The sequence below is a fragment of the Podarcis filfolensis genome, assembly GCF_964270895.1.
Source record: "Podarcis filfolensis genome assembly, chromosome: 13".
In the NCBI taxonomy this organism is placed as follows: domain Eukaryota; kingdom Metazoa; phylum Chordata; class Lepidosauria; order Squamata; family Lacertidae; genus Podarcis; species Podarcis filfolensis.
In genome coordinates, this window is record NC_139615.1 from 42992358 (window position 1) to 43008095 (window position 15738).

The window sequence follows — 15738 nt, forward strand, 5'->3', positions numbered from 1 at the left end:
GGGGTACCAGTGGTCTCGACTACGTACGCTGAACTGGCTCGGTTGCCTTTGATTCCCTTCCAGCTCTTTGATGCAATTATTCAACCCATTTAAAGATCATTGGTATTGTGCCACAAGTCACTCTACAGGTGCGCCTTCCTTGTGTTTGGGCTGGTGCAGCGTTTCCTGTTGCCCTGGAGGAAGAGATGAGCACAGATGTCGCCCTTGGAAGCATCAACCGCCCCCGCCCCGGTCCTCCTTGTGTGGAAGCAGCCTTATAGTGGCAACTCGGCTGCTCTGCCCCAATGGTGCTTTTAATCAACAGACTCCAGGGGGAGAAAAATCATTTGCTTAATCCTCTTCCTGACTCTCAAGTCCAGGCTGTCAGGATTAAGAGCAAATTCACTTTCTTGCAAGGGACAGACTCAAAACACAGCGCCTAAAGCAATGTTTCCCATCAGTAATGTCTGTGGAACAGCAAACAATGAATGCATCACACTCACACTCAGGAACAGCAGACTTCACACTTAAAAAAACCAACCCCTACCACAAAAACACAAGTGGATTGAGATAAAAATTACCCTTTGAGGTTGTAGACATTTCTGATTTTAAACTAATAATCTGGCTCTTTTTGGTGTGTCTGCTTCTGATGCAACAAGGCAAAACATAACTAGACACCCTTTGTAAAATGTGTTTGGGTTCTAGATTTCCTGAAAGCTGCCAGTCTCTGGTGTGTGTGTGTGTGTGTGTGTGTGTGTGTGTGTACTTAACCAGGGAGCAGCATTTTCGTTTTCTTTCCTCATACATCGACCTTCTCTGAGGAGCCAATGGCTGGCTTGCAGTCTGTTTCGGGCTGTTCCCTTCCCCTTTATCATAAAACGGCAGAGGCACTAAATTTGTGGAGACTGTGATTCATTTTAATTGTCACCCAGGAACCAAACAGATTTTTTTTTTAACTGCCTGATGCAAAACGTACACAATGTCCTTCCAGCTTTTGGAGAAGCCCAACACAGCTTAATGCTGCATAACATTTAACCTGCTAGAATGGCCACAGTCCATATATAATTCACCTGCTCCCCAAATGCATATATTCCAATCTTGAGGAAACCCATTGAGTCCATGTTGATTTATGAAGTCCAGTCAGTCCCATGAGCAAATTGGATCACCTTGCTCGATTCTTCATTCCTCTTCTTCCTTTTTCTTCTTTCAAGAATCCAAATATTTACAATAAAAAATTGTGTGGGGATTTTTTTTTTTAAATGCTTTGGCTCTTGCATAATCAAAAGGTTTGATGAAGTAATTAGAAGGAAGAGTTCTCTCATGCCTCTGTTGACACAACTGCCTGCTTCAGGGAGGCTGCCCCTCCCAGCAGCTCACACAAGCCAGATCTGTCAGTACATGTGCAGAGTAAATTGTCCACACCTGAAGTAGGCCTTAGGCCACACACAGAGATACGTGCATGTACATGTACTCACAACCCATGTACACACATGTGCATACACACATTAGTCATGGAACCCTTGTATGCAGGCATGCATTGTGTATATATGCACACAAACATGCATTCATACTCTCTCCAGACCTATGGGTCAAACAAACACAGCCTCTGCACCTTTCACAAACACACAGCTCATCTGCATTTCTGTTCATGTCCATTGAACACATTATGAATACACACACTCGCATTCACACTCTCATTAGGACCAGCACACTCCTCTCTCACACATAGCCGCCCACGGTCTTTTCGTGCACACTCACACACGGAGGCACAGCAGTTTGGAAGCACCCCAGCTCATTTCAGCTCCATTTCGAAGCCGTCTTTGCCCCCTCGCCTGCTCATGACGCATTTGGCGACCAAAACTATTGTCGTAATGAAGAGGAAGAGCCCGATGATGAGCAAGGTCCACTGGCCTGCTGCGGCGTCACTGCTGCTCAATGACATCCCGAGGAAATTGACTCTGTTATCCCCTTGCATCTGGCCTGGGTGAGAACCAAGAAAAACAGAAAAAGGAAGGGGGCAGCTCAAATGGAGTATGGCTTGGATGGCAAAGCACTCAACAGCTCTTTGCCCTCAGCCAGAAGGGGGTAAGTTGCAATGCAGTTAAATTATTTCAAAACCTGTGGTCCAGTCTAGTGATTCTTTGAGTATAGGAACGGCCACCACGGGCCAGTTCCTTGAGGTAATAAAATTAAGAGAGGGAGCCTCCTGCTCCCCTCCCCTCCCCTCCCCCACCACCATTTCCATGTTATAGGGATTTTTGAGACTCCTTTCAGAGCCTTTCAGTACCCGCAGAGGGCATCCAGGTATATTCTGGCCAGCCCAGAGTCTCTCCATTTCGCTTGTTCTCGTTAGCGAGCCACTCTGTCAGCGGTTGAAAGTAGGTCAGCAAGGCCGCAGCTGACATGTTGCGCTGCCCTGTGATAAGTTCCATGGCGTCGGGCCAGGGTTTGCTGTAGCCCAGCTTCATGGCGTTCCTGCGGAAAGCAAAACAGCGACACAAAGGTGTGTGGGGTGGGTGTGCACATTCACACACAGGACATGAAGTGGGTGGATGACATGCTGCAACAACCTAAGAACTGCCTCCCTGTCTTCCACTGCAGTGAGATCAATCCCTCTGAGAATCTAACAAGCAGGGTGGAATGTTACCTCGTATTGTGTTTTGTTCCCAGCATCTGATAGGACAGTGCTGGGCTCCTGTTATGTACTGAGCTGCAACCTGATTGGCCTACAGGTGAATCCTGGAATTAGCCAATCACGTGCGGCCCATTGTGTAAATAATGTATATAAAGCAGATATTCTGGGGGAACTTTCATTCCTCACTACTATGAGCTGAATGAAGAGCATGAAATCCACACTCGACTCCCAGTATATTTCAGCTCCTTTAGCAGATGTCAGGGACTGGAGCAAAGGAGGAGGAATGAGGGAGACCACCTCCCCATCCTGACCCTTCCAGGGAGGAGAAAGAGGAAGACATTATAGATTTACAACAGGGGTTTGAGGGAAGTTGCAGCTCAGAAGCAGATGAGGGGGAAAGCTGGGAAATAACGGGAGAGCCAGAACAAAACCCGGCTGACACGTTGTCATTAGAAAGCATTCCTGATCCACCATCTCCCAGAACCCGGCGAGCCTTAAAAGTAGGAGAGCAAAGAGCTCAAAGACAGAGGGCACTTAGCTGCACCCGTAGAGGAGGTCATGACGACGACAAATGAGGAAGTGGGAGAGATTGGGGGTAGGGGGTGGAGATTCACTCGGGACAATGCCATTATCCAAGAGGCTGAGTTCTATAGCCTCTCTCTGTACCGTTTGAAATAAAAAAAGGACTGTAAGAAGCTTTTCCTTGTCTTTATACCTTCCTGGGCAACCAGCAGGGACCTGCTGACAGCACCCCAGCAGAATTCAATTTTGCAGTGCTGCCAAGTTGCGGGTCTTATGCAGGATTGCAAGACCTAGAATTGTAACAGGTCCTACTACACCCAAGTCAGGATGGGCTGTGGATATGTCAATTTCAGTTTCGCTCCGTTTCTCATTTTTCAGTTCTCCATATTTCCACATCGGTTTTCTTTCTTTCTTTTTTTAAAGGGGCGTTGTGAGTCAAAACAGAAACACCCAAAGGACTGAGAAAGCCCCTGGGGACTGATACCTGAAGCTTCTAACCAAAGAGTCAGAGCAGAGCTTTCCAGGCTTTTCATGTCGGCAGCACACATTTCAGACACACATCATTTCGCGACACAGTAATTCACTTTTTACTAGCAAACTAGAGGTGTTACAACTAACCCCTTTCCAGCCCCGGGAGCCGCGCAGGTAGCATTTGTGTGACACACCTCCACACTGCAGCAGCTGACACTCTTAACGTGTCGCGACACAGTTTGGCAAGCTCTACGGTAGAGTCTTACAGAGTAGCCCCACCCAGCAGATGCGGATTGCTACTCACGCTAGGATTGTCCCAGCTTTCTTAGACTGGTAGATGTCACATTTGTGCAGGGGTCCTGTGTGGCCAGCAGCATTGCACAGGGCCTGGTGGAACTGGAACTGGATAATGAAACTGACGAAGTATCTGGAAGAGAGATGGAACAGGTGAATGGGAGGTCCAAGGTCACACTGTGCTCCCGGCACCCCCTCCTCAAGGACCAGAGCTGAAGACGGGACACACTTCCTCCTCCTCCTCCTCCTCCTCCTCCTCCTCCTCCTCCTCCTCCTCCTCCTCCTCCTCCTCCTTCTTCTTCTTCTTCTTCTTCTTCTTCTTCTTCTTCTTCTTCTTTATAATCATACTTACTTCCAGGGACGTCAAATAACTTACAAAAAAATCCTTTGGTCGAAAATCTAACTATAACATACATCAAAATCATCCTCCTATTACTTATGCATAACAGTATATTTTTTTGTCCCTACTCATTTATCCTAATTTTTTCCCCTTCCTCCCTCCCCTTTAACCCCTCCCCCCCTCAAATTGTTTTCTCTTCAAATCTTTAACCATGTGCACATATTATGCATTCTAATTTGGATGCTTGGGTTGGCTTCCCCCCGTGCTATCCAATTCCTATAACTTGTCCATTTATTCAAAATCTTTTGACATTTGTTTTCCCATGTATCTTCCGTCATTACCTGTTCAAATATATCAGACTGTATATATTCAAAAACATAGTCATTCCATTTTTCCATTTATCCTTTTCTTTCAATCCTGATGCAATAACAAGCATACCAGCTAAGATCATAATTTTATACCAATCTTGCTCTTTTCTTTCTATTTTACTATTCCCCACTATTCCTGAGATAAGCATTTCTCTATTGACTTCTATCTTAACCTGAAATACATCAGAAATAACCTTTAGAATCTTTTGCCAATATTCCTTCACACAAATACACTCCCACCACATATGTGCATATACCCCTAACTCTTGACCGCAATGCCAGCACTTAGGACTCAATTCTTTAACTACCGTATTTTTCGCTCCATAAGACGCACCTGACCATAAGATGCACCTAGTTTTTAGAGGGGGAATGCAAGAAAAAAAAATTCTTTAAAGGGAGCGCTGAGCAGAGCCTGTATGCATCCCAGGCTCTGCTCAGTGCTCCCTTTCACGAGCTGCGCTGCGAGGAGTGTGTGTGCGGCGCTTGCAGGCTTTTCCCCAAGGAGGGAGAAGGGCAGCCCCCGAGCGCAGCTCTTTAAGGGGAGCGCGGCTCTTGCAGGCTTTTCCAAGAGGTGGGGGAAGGGACTGAGGTGCTGCCCTCTGTCGCTTCCCCCACCTCCCGCAAAAGCCAGCAAGAGCCGCACACTCTTTAAAGGGAGCAGGGCTCTTGTGGGCTTTTGCGGGAGGTGCGGGAAGCGACAGAGGGCAGCACCTCAGTCCCTTCCCCCACCTCCTGCAAAAGCTAGGGATAGCCGTGTGAAGCCTCCTCAGGGCAGCGGGATGAAGGCTCCCCGTGCCCTGAAGAGGCTTCGCACGGCTAAGCCAGAAGCTAGAACAGTGATCCCTCTCACTTTTCTGGCTTCTGGGATAGCCGCGCAGCCTGCATTTGCTCCATAAGACGCACACACATTTCCCCTTACTTTTTAGGAGGAGAAAAGTACGTCTTATAGAGCGAAAAATACAGTATGTATGCCAGTTGCGCTGGGGTTCTATACCATTTCAATAGGAATTTCCTACTTAATTCTTTATATTTATCCATTTTTATTTTATCCGTACTCTTCATCATCTCTTGGACCGTATTCAAATGCAACAGCCCTTAAGATGGGACACTCTGGCCTAACCTTTTCTAAATAACTCAGGCCAGGCAGGGAATCACCTCCTTACCTGACATATGGGACATTTGCAGGAATGTGGAATTTTGCCCCTGGGTCGAAATCTTCTTCTGATCTTGGCACAGGAGGACATAAACCTTGGTACTTCAACCTATGCAGTAGGGATAAAAGGAGGAGAGGGAGAGAAGAAGAAGAGTTTGGATTTGATATCCCGCTTTATCACTACCCGAAGGAGTCTCAAAGCAGCTACCATTCTCCTTTCCCTTCCTCCCCCACAACAAACACCCTGTGAGGTGAGTGGGGTGAGAGACTTCAAAGAAGGGTGACTAGCCCAAGGTCACCCAGCAGCTGCATGTGGAGGAGCAGAGACGAGAACCCGTTTCACCAGATTACGAGTCCACCGCTCTTAACCGCCACACCACAATGGCTCTCCGGAGAGAGAAATCACCAGCCAAAAACCAACACTGAGTGCTGATCTCACGGGGTATCCAACCTAGAACAAGGATGGGAGAACCTGAAGTCTAGGGACCAAACACAGCCCCACCAGGCCCTTCTCTATAGCTTCTTGGGCTCTTTCCCTCTCTTGAGTGCTTTTGCGTTGCTGGAATATTCCCTTGAATCGTGCTTAATTGCTTGCTTGTTTGTGTCTCTCTGTAGGAACCTCTGGTTTTTGCGTGCCCATAAAGTAGTCTACTGTACAAAGGTAAAAGTCAAATCATTGCTCCACCCACATTTGCCTCTGCCCCTGCTCATCCCTGGCCTGTGACCCACAAGGTAAAAAAGGTTCCTCTACCCTTGCTCCAGAGGAGCAGATGTCTTGCTTTGGAACAGGACAGGGCCGTTGTGTAGTAGGGCTTGTTTTTCTTCAGATCCCCCTGAGACTCATCAACAACCTATTTCCACAATTACTGGCATGCTTTTATTTGCCCCAGAAACAGCCCTACTTTCAATACTTTCTTCATCCCATAGAGCAGGGATGTGGAACCTCTGGGGTTACTGGATTACAGCTTCCATCTCCTCCAACATTGGCTGGAGCAGAAGGGAAATGGAATCCAACATTTGGAGGGCCACAGATTCTCCATTCCTACCCTAAATTTTTGGTGGCCAAAATATACACACCATGGGCATATCTGGAAGGGGAATACCTTCCAAAGTAGCACCCTGGGCAACCCCCAGTAAGGTAGGCTCCATTTTGACCTTGAACACCACCTGGGGGAAGTCAGCAATGTTCTACCCACATTTTCAGAAACCAGGCCATGTTTGCTCTTCACCCTCCACTCAGTTCTGAGTCAAGCTTGCTCCCAGCATAAACATATGGGCAGAACTCAGCCATGATGAAGCACAACCAAATTGTCAGATAGTTTCCTTCTCCAGGCAGCTACCCAATACCCACCTAAGGTTCCACCATTGTTGATTGTACTCCTCATATGGAATGCGCCCATCAAACACTTTCCATCTCCACTGGTCCATCAAGTAGCCAAAGGGTAGGAAGGCTATCTTATCTAGTGCAATGCTCATCAGGTAGTTGATGTTACTCTCTGGCCAGGAGAAAGAAAGTAACAAGAAGAGTCTTAGACCCCAGTGCTTAACCTTCTGCCCCATCTCTCCTGATGTTCTTACTACATTCCATGTATCCACACCCTTTACCTCCCAACACCTTATTTATCAAATTCCTAAATCCCACAAGCTCCCACAACCAATCTTCTGCCTACATCACATGCTTAAACAAGGGCTAGTCAGTCAACATTTATGATGTCTAATTCAGTTTAAGGTAAAGGGACCCCTGACCATTAGGTCCAGTCGTGGCTGACTCTGGGGTTGGAGCGCTCATCTCGCTTTATTGACTGAGGGAGCCAGCGTACAGCTTCCCGGTCATGTGACCAGCATGACTAAGCCGCTTCTGGCGAACCAGAGCAGCGCACGGAAACGCTGTTTACCTTCCCGCCGGAACGGTACCTATTTATCTACTTGCACTTTGACGTGCTTTCGAACTGCTAGGTTGGCAGGAGCAGGGACCGAGCAACGGGAGCTCACCCCGTTGCGGGGATTTGAACCGCCAACCTTCTGATCGGCAAGCCCTAGGCTCTGTGGTTTAACCCACAGCGCCACCCGCGTCGCTCTATAATTCAGTTTATTCCGAGCCAATTTGAAAAGCCAATCTGGGTTGAAAGGCAACACAACAATGGTTAAGTGCATCCCTGCTTTTGAGTCTGTGGGATCCAGGGCAAAGTGTGTTGAGACTTGGTTCTGAGATGTATATGTCCATTTCAACCACTGCTTTGGCAAATTATAAGATATCATGAACAACATTTAGAAAGCTCAAAAATTCTAAAGAATTGCTGCTGAGAGCACTTTGCAACTAAGTGTCCCCATGTGGTCCATGCCTGCTTACCTGGGTTGTCTTCCACCTGATTCAGCAGCTTGATGCTGTACAGGTGCTTTGGGGTAGACACTGACAAGGCCATAACATCTCCAATGGCTTCATGAAATCCTGGGTTGGCCCCATCACGTAACGAGATGGGTTGGTCCTTGTACTGCAGGAAGTACTGGACATGGCCCATCTCGTGATGAACTGTTATTAAGTCATCCATATTCACAGAGGTGCATTGCTTAATCCTGAAGCAAGAGAAAGATGGGAAAAAGGTGTCATGTCCATGTAAAATAATAGAAGGGAAAGTGAAATGGAAGGGAAATTTAGAGCTGGAAAAGAGGAACGGCCAATTTAGTTCACTCACCAGCCAACCGAGAGTCAGGCATGAGAGCAGGCAGATTGCTGAAAGATTTTTTTTAATAGAGCAATGGCTCCAGATGATTTATGCATCCGGATGATTTATGCAAGTGAACTGAGCCACAAATTGCAATGAAGACGTCTGCCTGCCTCCCTCTCACTCACCTGACCCAAAGCTGAACAACCCTGGATCTTTCTGGAGCACTACAGCAAACAGCCCAGCAGACAAGGGTGGGAAACAGAGTCGTATCTAATCCCAGAAAAGATGTGGCATTGGTGCAGGTGGAAATGGGGGGGGGGACATGTACACCCTGATTTTGGGGGGAGGCCTATGCAGAGTGGTGCATAGCAAGTCCCATGGTCCACCTGACCACCACCGACCTGGAGAAGTGAACAACCAACTTCAGGAAAAGAGAAGGCAGAATCTCTTGAGGAGGGGAAAGGAGATTGTTACGTGGCAGTGGGGGTAAACTCTCTCCCTCTGCCAGAAGAAGAAGAAGAAGAAGAGTTTAGATTTGATATCCCTCTTTATCACTACCCAAAGGAGTCCAAACATCAACTAAGACTGCCAAGGCCATGCATCTGCCTGCACAGTAGAAGAAGAGTTTGGATTTGATATCCCGCTTTATCACTACCCGAAGGAGTCTCAAAGCAGCTAACATTCTCCTTTCCCTTCCTCCCCTACAACAAACACTCTGTGAGCTGAGTGGGGCTGATAGACTTCAGAGAAGTGTGACTAGCCCAAGGTCACCCAGCAGTTGCATGTGGAGGAGCGGGGAAGCGAACCCAGTTCACCAGATTACGAGTCCACTGCTCTTAACCCCTACACCACACTGGCAGCCAAAGTACAGGAGGGTAAGAGGAAAGCCTCCCCTTTATGGATCTACCCAAGGGTCAAGATGGTGGTGAACAGTGGAGGGACAAAGAAGACTCTATTGCCTACAGCCCTTCTCCACCTAGTCACCACAGAAGCACCTGAAGTCCTTGCGGTTGAAGAAGTCCCAGGCTGAGGCATGGCACACCACGTCCCTCCCATCTGTTGGCTTCTCCAGCATGGACTTTTCCCAAAACTCAGGTGGCATAGGGATGAGGCCCAGGGATTGGAAAAAGCTGTCAGATTGTTCAAACATCTTCTTTGGCGTCCAGCCCTGCAGAAAGGAGAGCGAGTGTAGAAGAGGCAAGCTGAAAAACCAGCAGAGAGATGGATGAAGAGCACATAGAATCGGAGAGTTGGAAGGGACCGTGACGGTCATCCAATCCAATCCCTTGCAATGCAGGGATCTTTTGCTGAATGTGGGGCTCAAACGCATGACCCTGAAATTAACAGTCGCATGGAACCTGCAAGGTAATTGTGGAAGGCTTGCCCTTTCTGACTCGATTCTTCCTGCTTCTGCTGCAGCATAATGTTACATGCTAGCTGAAAACAGGAAAAAGATCTGCAAAATACAGTGGTACCTCGGGTTACATATGCTTCAGGTTACATACGCTTCAGGTTACAGACTCCGCTAACCCAGAAATAGTGCTTCAGGTTAAGAACTTTGCTTCAGGATGAGAACAGAAATTGTGCTCTGGTGGCGTGGCAGCAGCAGGAGGCCCCATTAGCTAAAGTGGTGCTTCAGGTTAAGAACAGTTTCAGGTTAAGAACGGACCTCCGGAACAAATTAAGTACTTAACCTGAGGTACCACTGTATTTGGCATGGAAAATCGGGAATGTGATATGTTGACAGATGGGGTATCAGACTGATGGGGTGTCGAGCCGAACCCTAAATCAAGGGCGGAATACAGCTCTCCACACTTCTCCATCTGGCCCTCAATATTCTTGCTAGGCCACACCCTTTCCTCAGCTGCATTCCTAACATGCCCCTGCTTTGTAGCATCCTTGGGTGCTTCTCCCCACTGGCTGGAATGTGTCATTGAAATCTGATGCCTCTTGCTTGCCTGAATGAAGGACAGAAAAGGGTGTGTGTGTGTGTGTGTGTGTGTGTGTGTGTGTAAACAAGCCTATTGTACAAATTTCTCCACCCACTTTTGCCTCTGGGCCTGCTCACCAATGACATTTGGTCCCCTGAAGGTTGCACAGAAGGGGATGCAGCTATTGAGCTGGAAAAGGCTCTCTGTCCTTTCCCTAAACATTCCCATAATCTAAAAACACCCGTGCGTCAAATACAGTACAAAAGCACAAAGGAAGTCATCCTTGGGGCCTGCCCTACTTCTGCGGAATCTCATTTTCATAAAGATTTTGCAAAGTCTTAAAGACGTTCCTCTCGATAGCTGCAGATGAGCAGATTTGGGGTTCTTACAGGTCTGGCTGGGCTGTTGCATGCACCAAGAATTCACAATGTTATATGTCAGACACACAACAAAATATAGTCGTACCTTGGAAGTCGAACAGAATCTGTTCCGGAAGTCCGTTCGACTTCCAAAACATTCGGAAACCAAAGCGCAGCTTCTGATTGGCTGCAGGAAGCTCCTGCAGCCAATCGGAAGCCGCAGAAGCCCTATTGGACGTTCAGCTTCCAAAAGAGCATTTGCAAACTGGAACAGTCACTTCCAGGTTTGCGGTGTTCGGGAGCCAAAACGTTTGAGAACTAAGTTGTTTGAAAACCAAGGTACGATTGTACAGAGAGAAGCAGGAAGTAAGGGCAGCAAACTAGTGGTTCTTTTCTGGCCCATCTGGAATCTCGTTTCCTGGCCTGGAACTGTGGATACTAGGCTGGGTAGATACCAAGAAAGGGCATTCTACATGCTCTCCGAAGCACCTTCCTTGAGAGCTAAAAGTTTCAGTACAGTTAAGGGGAACTGGATGCTTCTTCAACAACTCAACAACCTTGAGCCCCAACTTTTAAAGGTTGCTAAATAATTCCCTAAGATTTTTGCCCTGGGGAGCTTCTAAACAGGATGAAGGTTCAGGCTAGTCCCCAAGAGAAACTGTTTCAAATAATAATTGAATAAAACCTAGCTGCACCAACCTGGCTTTTCATGGCGGGTGTTGCATCCACTTTGATCGCGTTAGGGTAGGGCATGACGAGTTCAAAGATGTTTGACCATGACTGTGCCCACATGTTTCCTAGGAAACAGAAAATAGAGTTAATGCATAGGTAGGGGGCCAAGGAGCCCCCCACCCAAGGGTAACACAACAACTAGATCCAACATCCACTTTCTGAGGGAAGAAGGGCTGGGTGCTTCAATTTGAATTCATATGGATGGAGTCCCCGCTAGACAATCAATAACTTTGTTCTCCAATATTTTCCTTCTCATTTCTAAAGAAGAGGAGTTTGGCTTTGATATCCCGCTTTATCACCATCCGAGTGTCAAAGCAGCCAACATTCTCCTTTCCCTTCCTCCCCCACAACAAACACTCTGTGTGGTGAGTGGGGCTGAGAGACTTCAGAGAAGTGTGACTATCCCAAGGTCACCCAGCAGCTGCATGTGGAGGAGCGGAGACCAGAACCCGGTTCACCAGATCACAAGTCTATCGCTCTTAACCACTACACCACACTGGCTCCCACTATATTAGAGGTCCAATGTGTTTAATAATGGTCTTTCCACTTGATCAAGAAGTGCATTTTTTGCTTCCCATGTCTTCTCTCAAAGTTGGGCTTCAGTTAGAGGAATATCACATTCTGTGAACTGCTCAGAGTGCGATGTTTTGCACCTGGGAGAAATGTGATAAGGTGACATCCCAGAAAGTGCATCCAGTGCTTATTGCCATTGCCATATAGAAAGCGCTTCTGGAAATGTTACAGACATCTCTTGAATATTCATGAAAGTGTTAGCAGGAGCAAGACAACTCACTCTCCCCCCCCAGCAATTGTTTTGTTCGTTTTTTAAAATAAAATAAAAATACCAAAACCCTTAGAGGCTGCTTGTTCCCCATTCCTGTGCTCCAGCACACAAACCATCAGAGGTTTTTTTATTGGGGGGGGAGAGGGCAAGTGGGGACAGTGGGTCATCACTCTGTCCACGCTAAACAAGACTTTCCCCTCCATCCACAATGCGGGTTGGAGATCATACTCCATCAGAGCTTACAGAAGTAAAGGAAAAGTAGTGAAGCCAGGTCATATTTTGTCTAGCTCCAACTAGAACAGCTCCAACTACATTTCTGCATATCTTCTTCAAGAGTAATTATGCAGCAGCCTTCAAGGCGCCTTCTTATGCTTCCTAAAGAGCTACTAAATGCATCATTGGCTGTCTCGGTGGTGACATCTACAGAGAATTAGAGGCCAGTGAATAGCACTGAAGTGTTAGTTCTGTCTGCTTCCACTGAAAGAATCTGTCTGTTTTGTTTACTGATTATTCAAGAACTGCAAAGAGGCGACAGCACTTAAAAAAGCACACGCAGCAACTCCTGCAACCTGGAGGTGAGTGGAATAGCAGGGACATCAACTGGACCAGGGTAAATACGGAACACAGACAAATGTATATACAGTGGTACCTCGGGTTACATATGCTTCAGGTTACAAACTCCGCTAAACCAGAAATACGCCCTCGGGTTAAGAACTTTGCTTCAGGATGAGAACAGAAATTGTGCTCCGGTGGCACGGCAGCAGCAGGAGGCCCCATTAGCTAAAGTGGTGCTTCAGGTTAAGAACAGTTTCAGGTTAAGAACGGACCTCCGGAACGAATTAAGTACTTAACCCGAGGTACCACTGTAAAGGCATTTTACACTGTAAAGGCACCGACCCCTCTCGCTCTCCAGGCTTCAGGAGAGCCCCAGCGCCAGCCCCACAAGGTCGGGGGACAGAGGGAGGTGGAACACCGCTATCCCGCTGTCTCCCGAAGTGGTTTGGAGGCTGACGGCGGGGAGACCCCACCGCCAGCCCCGCAAGCTCCGGGGACAGCTGGGAGGCGCAGCGCGTCTTCCCGCTGTCCCCGTACCTGAACTGAAGGAGGGCAGCGGGGAGAAGAGCGCTTCTCCCCGCTGCCAGCCCCGCAAGCTCCGGGGACAGCGGGGAGGCACAGCGCGTCTTCCCGCTGTCCCCGTACCTGATCTGAAGGCGGGCGGCGGGGAGAAGAGCGCTTCTCCCCGCTGCCAGCCCCGCAAGCTCCGGGGACAGCTGGGAGGCGCAGCGCGTCTTCCCGCTGTCCCCGGACCTGATCTGAAGGCGGGCGGCGGGGAGAAGAGCGCTTCTCCCCGCTGCCAGCCCCGCAAGCTCCAGGGACAGCTGGGAGGCGCAGCGCGTCTTCCCGCTGTCCCCGGACCTGGTCTGAAGGCGGGCGGCGGGGAGAAGAGCGCTTCTCCCCACTGCCGGCCCCACAAGCGCCTGGGGGGAAAATAATTTTTTTTCTTTATTTCCACCCCAAAAAACTTGGTGCGTCCTATGGGCTGGTGCATCCTATGGGGCGAAAAATACGGTATTTAGCAAGAAAAATGAACCTCCCCACACACTGCCAGAGCTTAAACGTTCACAATATTAAAGCAGAACAGACATTTGTCACTTCTGAAAGTGGGACCTCTCAGTCAGAAGAGAAGAGACGACCCTTCATGAGGTTGAGGCATATCTCTTATAGTTTCAAAAACGACATAAGTCTTTATGACATCTGAATTTTAGGCATTATGATTGGACAATTCTTATTTTTGATGTCGTATAAAGCCTCCTTTCATGATCTCACCTTTGCCCATGCCTCGTGGAGTCTTGCTAAGGGTCCCAAACTAGTCAACTTCTCCCTTTTTATGTCTTAGCATGTCTGTTAAAGACCCCAATTTTGGTCACTCAAAATATTTTTTTCCATATCCTGTCTCCACATCTTCTCTAAGGCCACAGCTTTTAGTCATGTCCCATCCTGAGCCCAATTTCTTGATAGCCTTTGCAGTTTTGATACCTGACAGTTTCTCAATTCTTCCTGAACTTCTGTGATGCTATAGATAGCAGCTCTTAAGAATTTCAGTAATCCTTCATTGTCACTTTATGTTCTATACACCTAGTTCCAGATTGCTCATCCCAACACCTGGCCTACAGTGTCTGACTTTTGGAAAATGTCACTATTTCTTCATCTTTCCTCCTAATTCCCCTGAATTTGCAACTCAGCCTTTTCCCCATCCGGATGTGTGGGGCATAAATATGAAACAACAACAACAAGCATTTTAACACTGTAAGCATTTTAAGGCAACCTTATAATAGTCAGACAAGCTGACTATTAGGTTAGGTCAATTAATAGCATCATTGATTATATTTTCCCTCTCTTGATAACTTTTCTCCATGTGTAGGGAACGTAATATTTTTCTTGACCTAAGAGCCACTATATGCTATGCTCAACAAATGTGCATTTGGCAAAATATGCTGCAGACCTCCTACAAAATCCTTAACCCTAAAAACCTAGACACTGGGCATGACTTAATACAAGGAAAAGCAACCATGGAGTAGGCCTTCAGAATCACAGAGACAATGGGGAGTTGCCCAATATTGTCTTCTGGCTCAGGAGTTTGGTGTGGAAAGGCTTACCTAGCAAATGAGCTGGGATAGGGCCCCTGAGGTTGATGTGACCTTCACCATACTTCTTGTAGAGAGCCCGGCGCACATAAGCATGCAGATTGAGGTACAATGGTTGAAGCTCTTCCCAGATTTTCTCCAGAACATCTTCCAAATCCGGTGTTTCATACAGGGATCTCCAGAAAGCACCGTTGTCAGAATGACCTGCACATGAACACGAGAATATAGAAGCCCTTCTTCATCTTCTCCAGTTGTGTCCCCAGGGCTGGTGTTACTGCCTGCGGTGGAGCACCAGATGACACCCTCCCCAAAAGCCAAGGCAGACCTAGTTATTTTGACATCTGAGGGAGAACATCTTAACAGCCCTTCTCCCCTGCCTGGCAGTGAAAATACAACCATAATAAATGAAATCATGAATAGCTTGCTACTCTTTCACCATGAAACCAAAAAATTTGCTTGTATAAGGCAGCTGTTTCATGCTCTTGATGGTAGGTTTGGCCAGGTGCCCCAAACCGCAATGTTGCAAGCCCATAGCAGGGAATATCCTTTCTAAGTTCCTCATTTAAAGTATCAAAAGGCTCCAGCTCCCCCTTCCCAAGTCTGACATTCTGCCATGGGAACAGAGTAAGTGAACTTTGTGGACATCTGCATCTATCTGCCTTGCTCTTGCGTGGCTCTGTAGTTTAAACAACAACAACAATGAAACAAAACAGTGCATGCCTTTGCTCTGGTGGTTAGAGCAGTGGACTTTGCTGGAAAGCTTCAGTTACTGATGGTAAGGTAGGCTTTCCATTGAGGGACACTTTCTGCTATTATTCTTATTAGTCACTTTTTTTGCCACAGGAAACTCAGAGCAACT

At 47.5% G+C, this 15738-nt stretch overlaps 1 protein-coding gene across 1 annotated transcript in view; it reads right to left on the minus strand.

Annotated features, from left to right (window-relative positions):
• Positions 1 to 874: 874 nt before the first annotated feature.
• Positions 875 to 15738, minus strand: part of ACE (angiotensin I converting enzyme) — a 62952-nt gene continuing 48088 nt past the window's right edge. The window contains exons 17-25 of the mRNA XM_083581832.1: positions 14892 to 15115; positions 11418 to 11515; positions 9424 to 9596; positions 8113 to 8336; positions 7114 to 7258; positions 5773 to 5871; positions 3912 to 4034; positions 2267 to 2454; positions 875 to 1959 (exon numbers count right to left, since the gene is read on the minus strand). Coding sequence (XP_083437958.1) covers positions 1772 to 1959; positions 2267 to 2454; positions 3912 to 4034; positions 5773 to 5871; positions 7114 to 7258; positions 8113 to 8336; positions 9424 to 9596; positions 11418 to 11515; positions 14892 to 15115 — 1462 coding nt within the window. The 3' untranslated portion in view covers positions 875 to 1771. The remainder of the gene's footprint in view (positions 1960 to 2266; positions 2455 to 3911; positions 4035 to 5772; positions 5872 to 7113; positions 7259 to 8112; positions 8337 to 9423; positions 9597 to 11417; positions 11516 to 14891; positions 15116 to 15738) is intronic.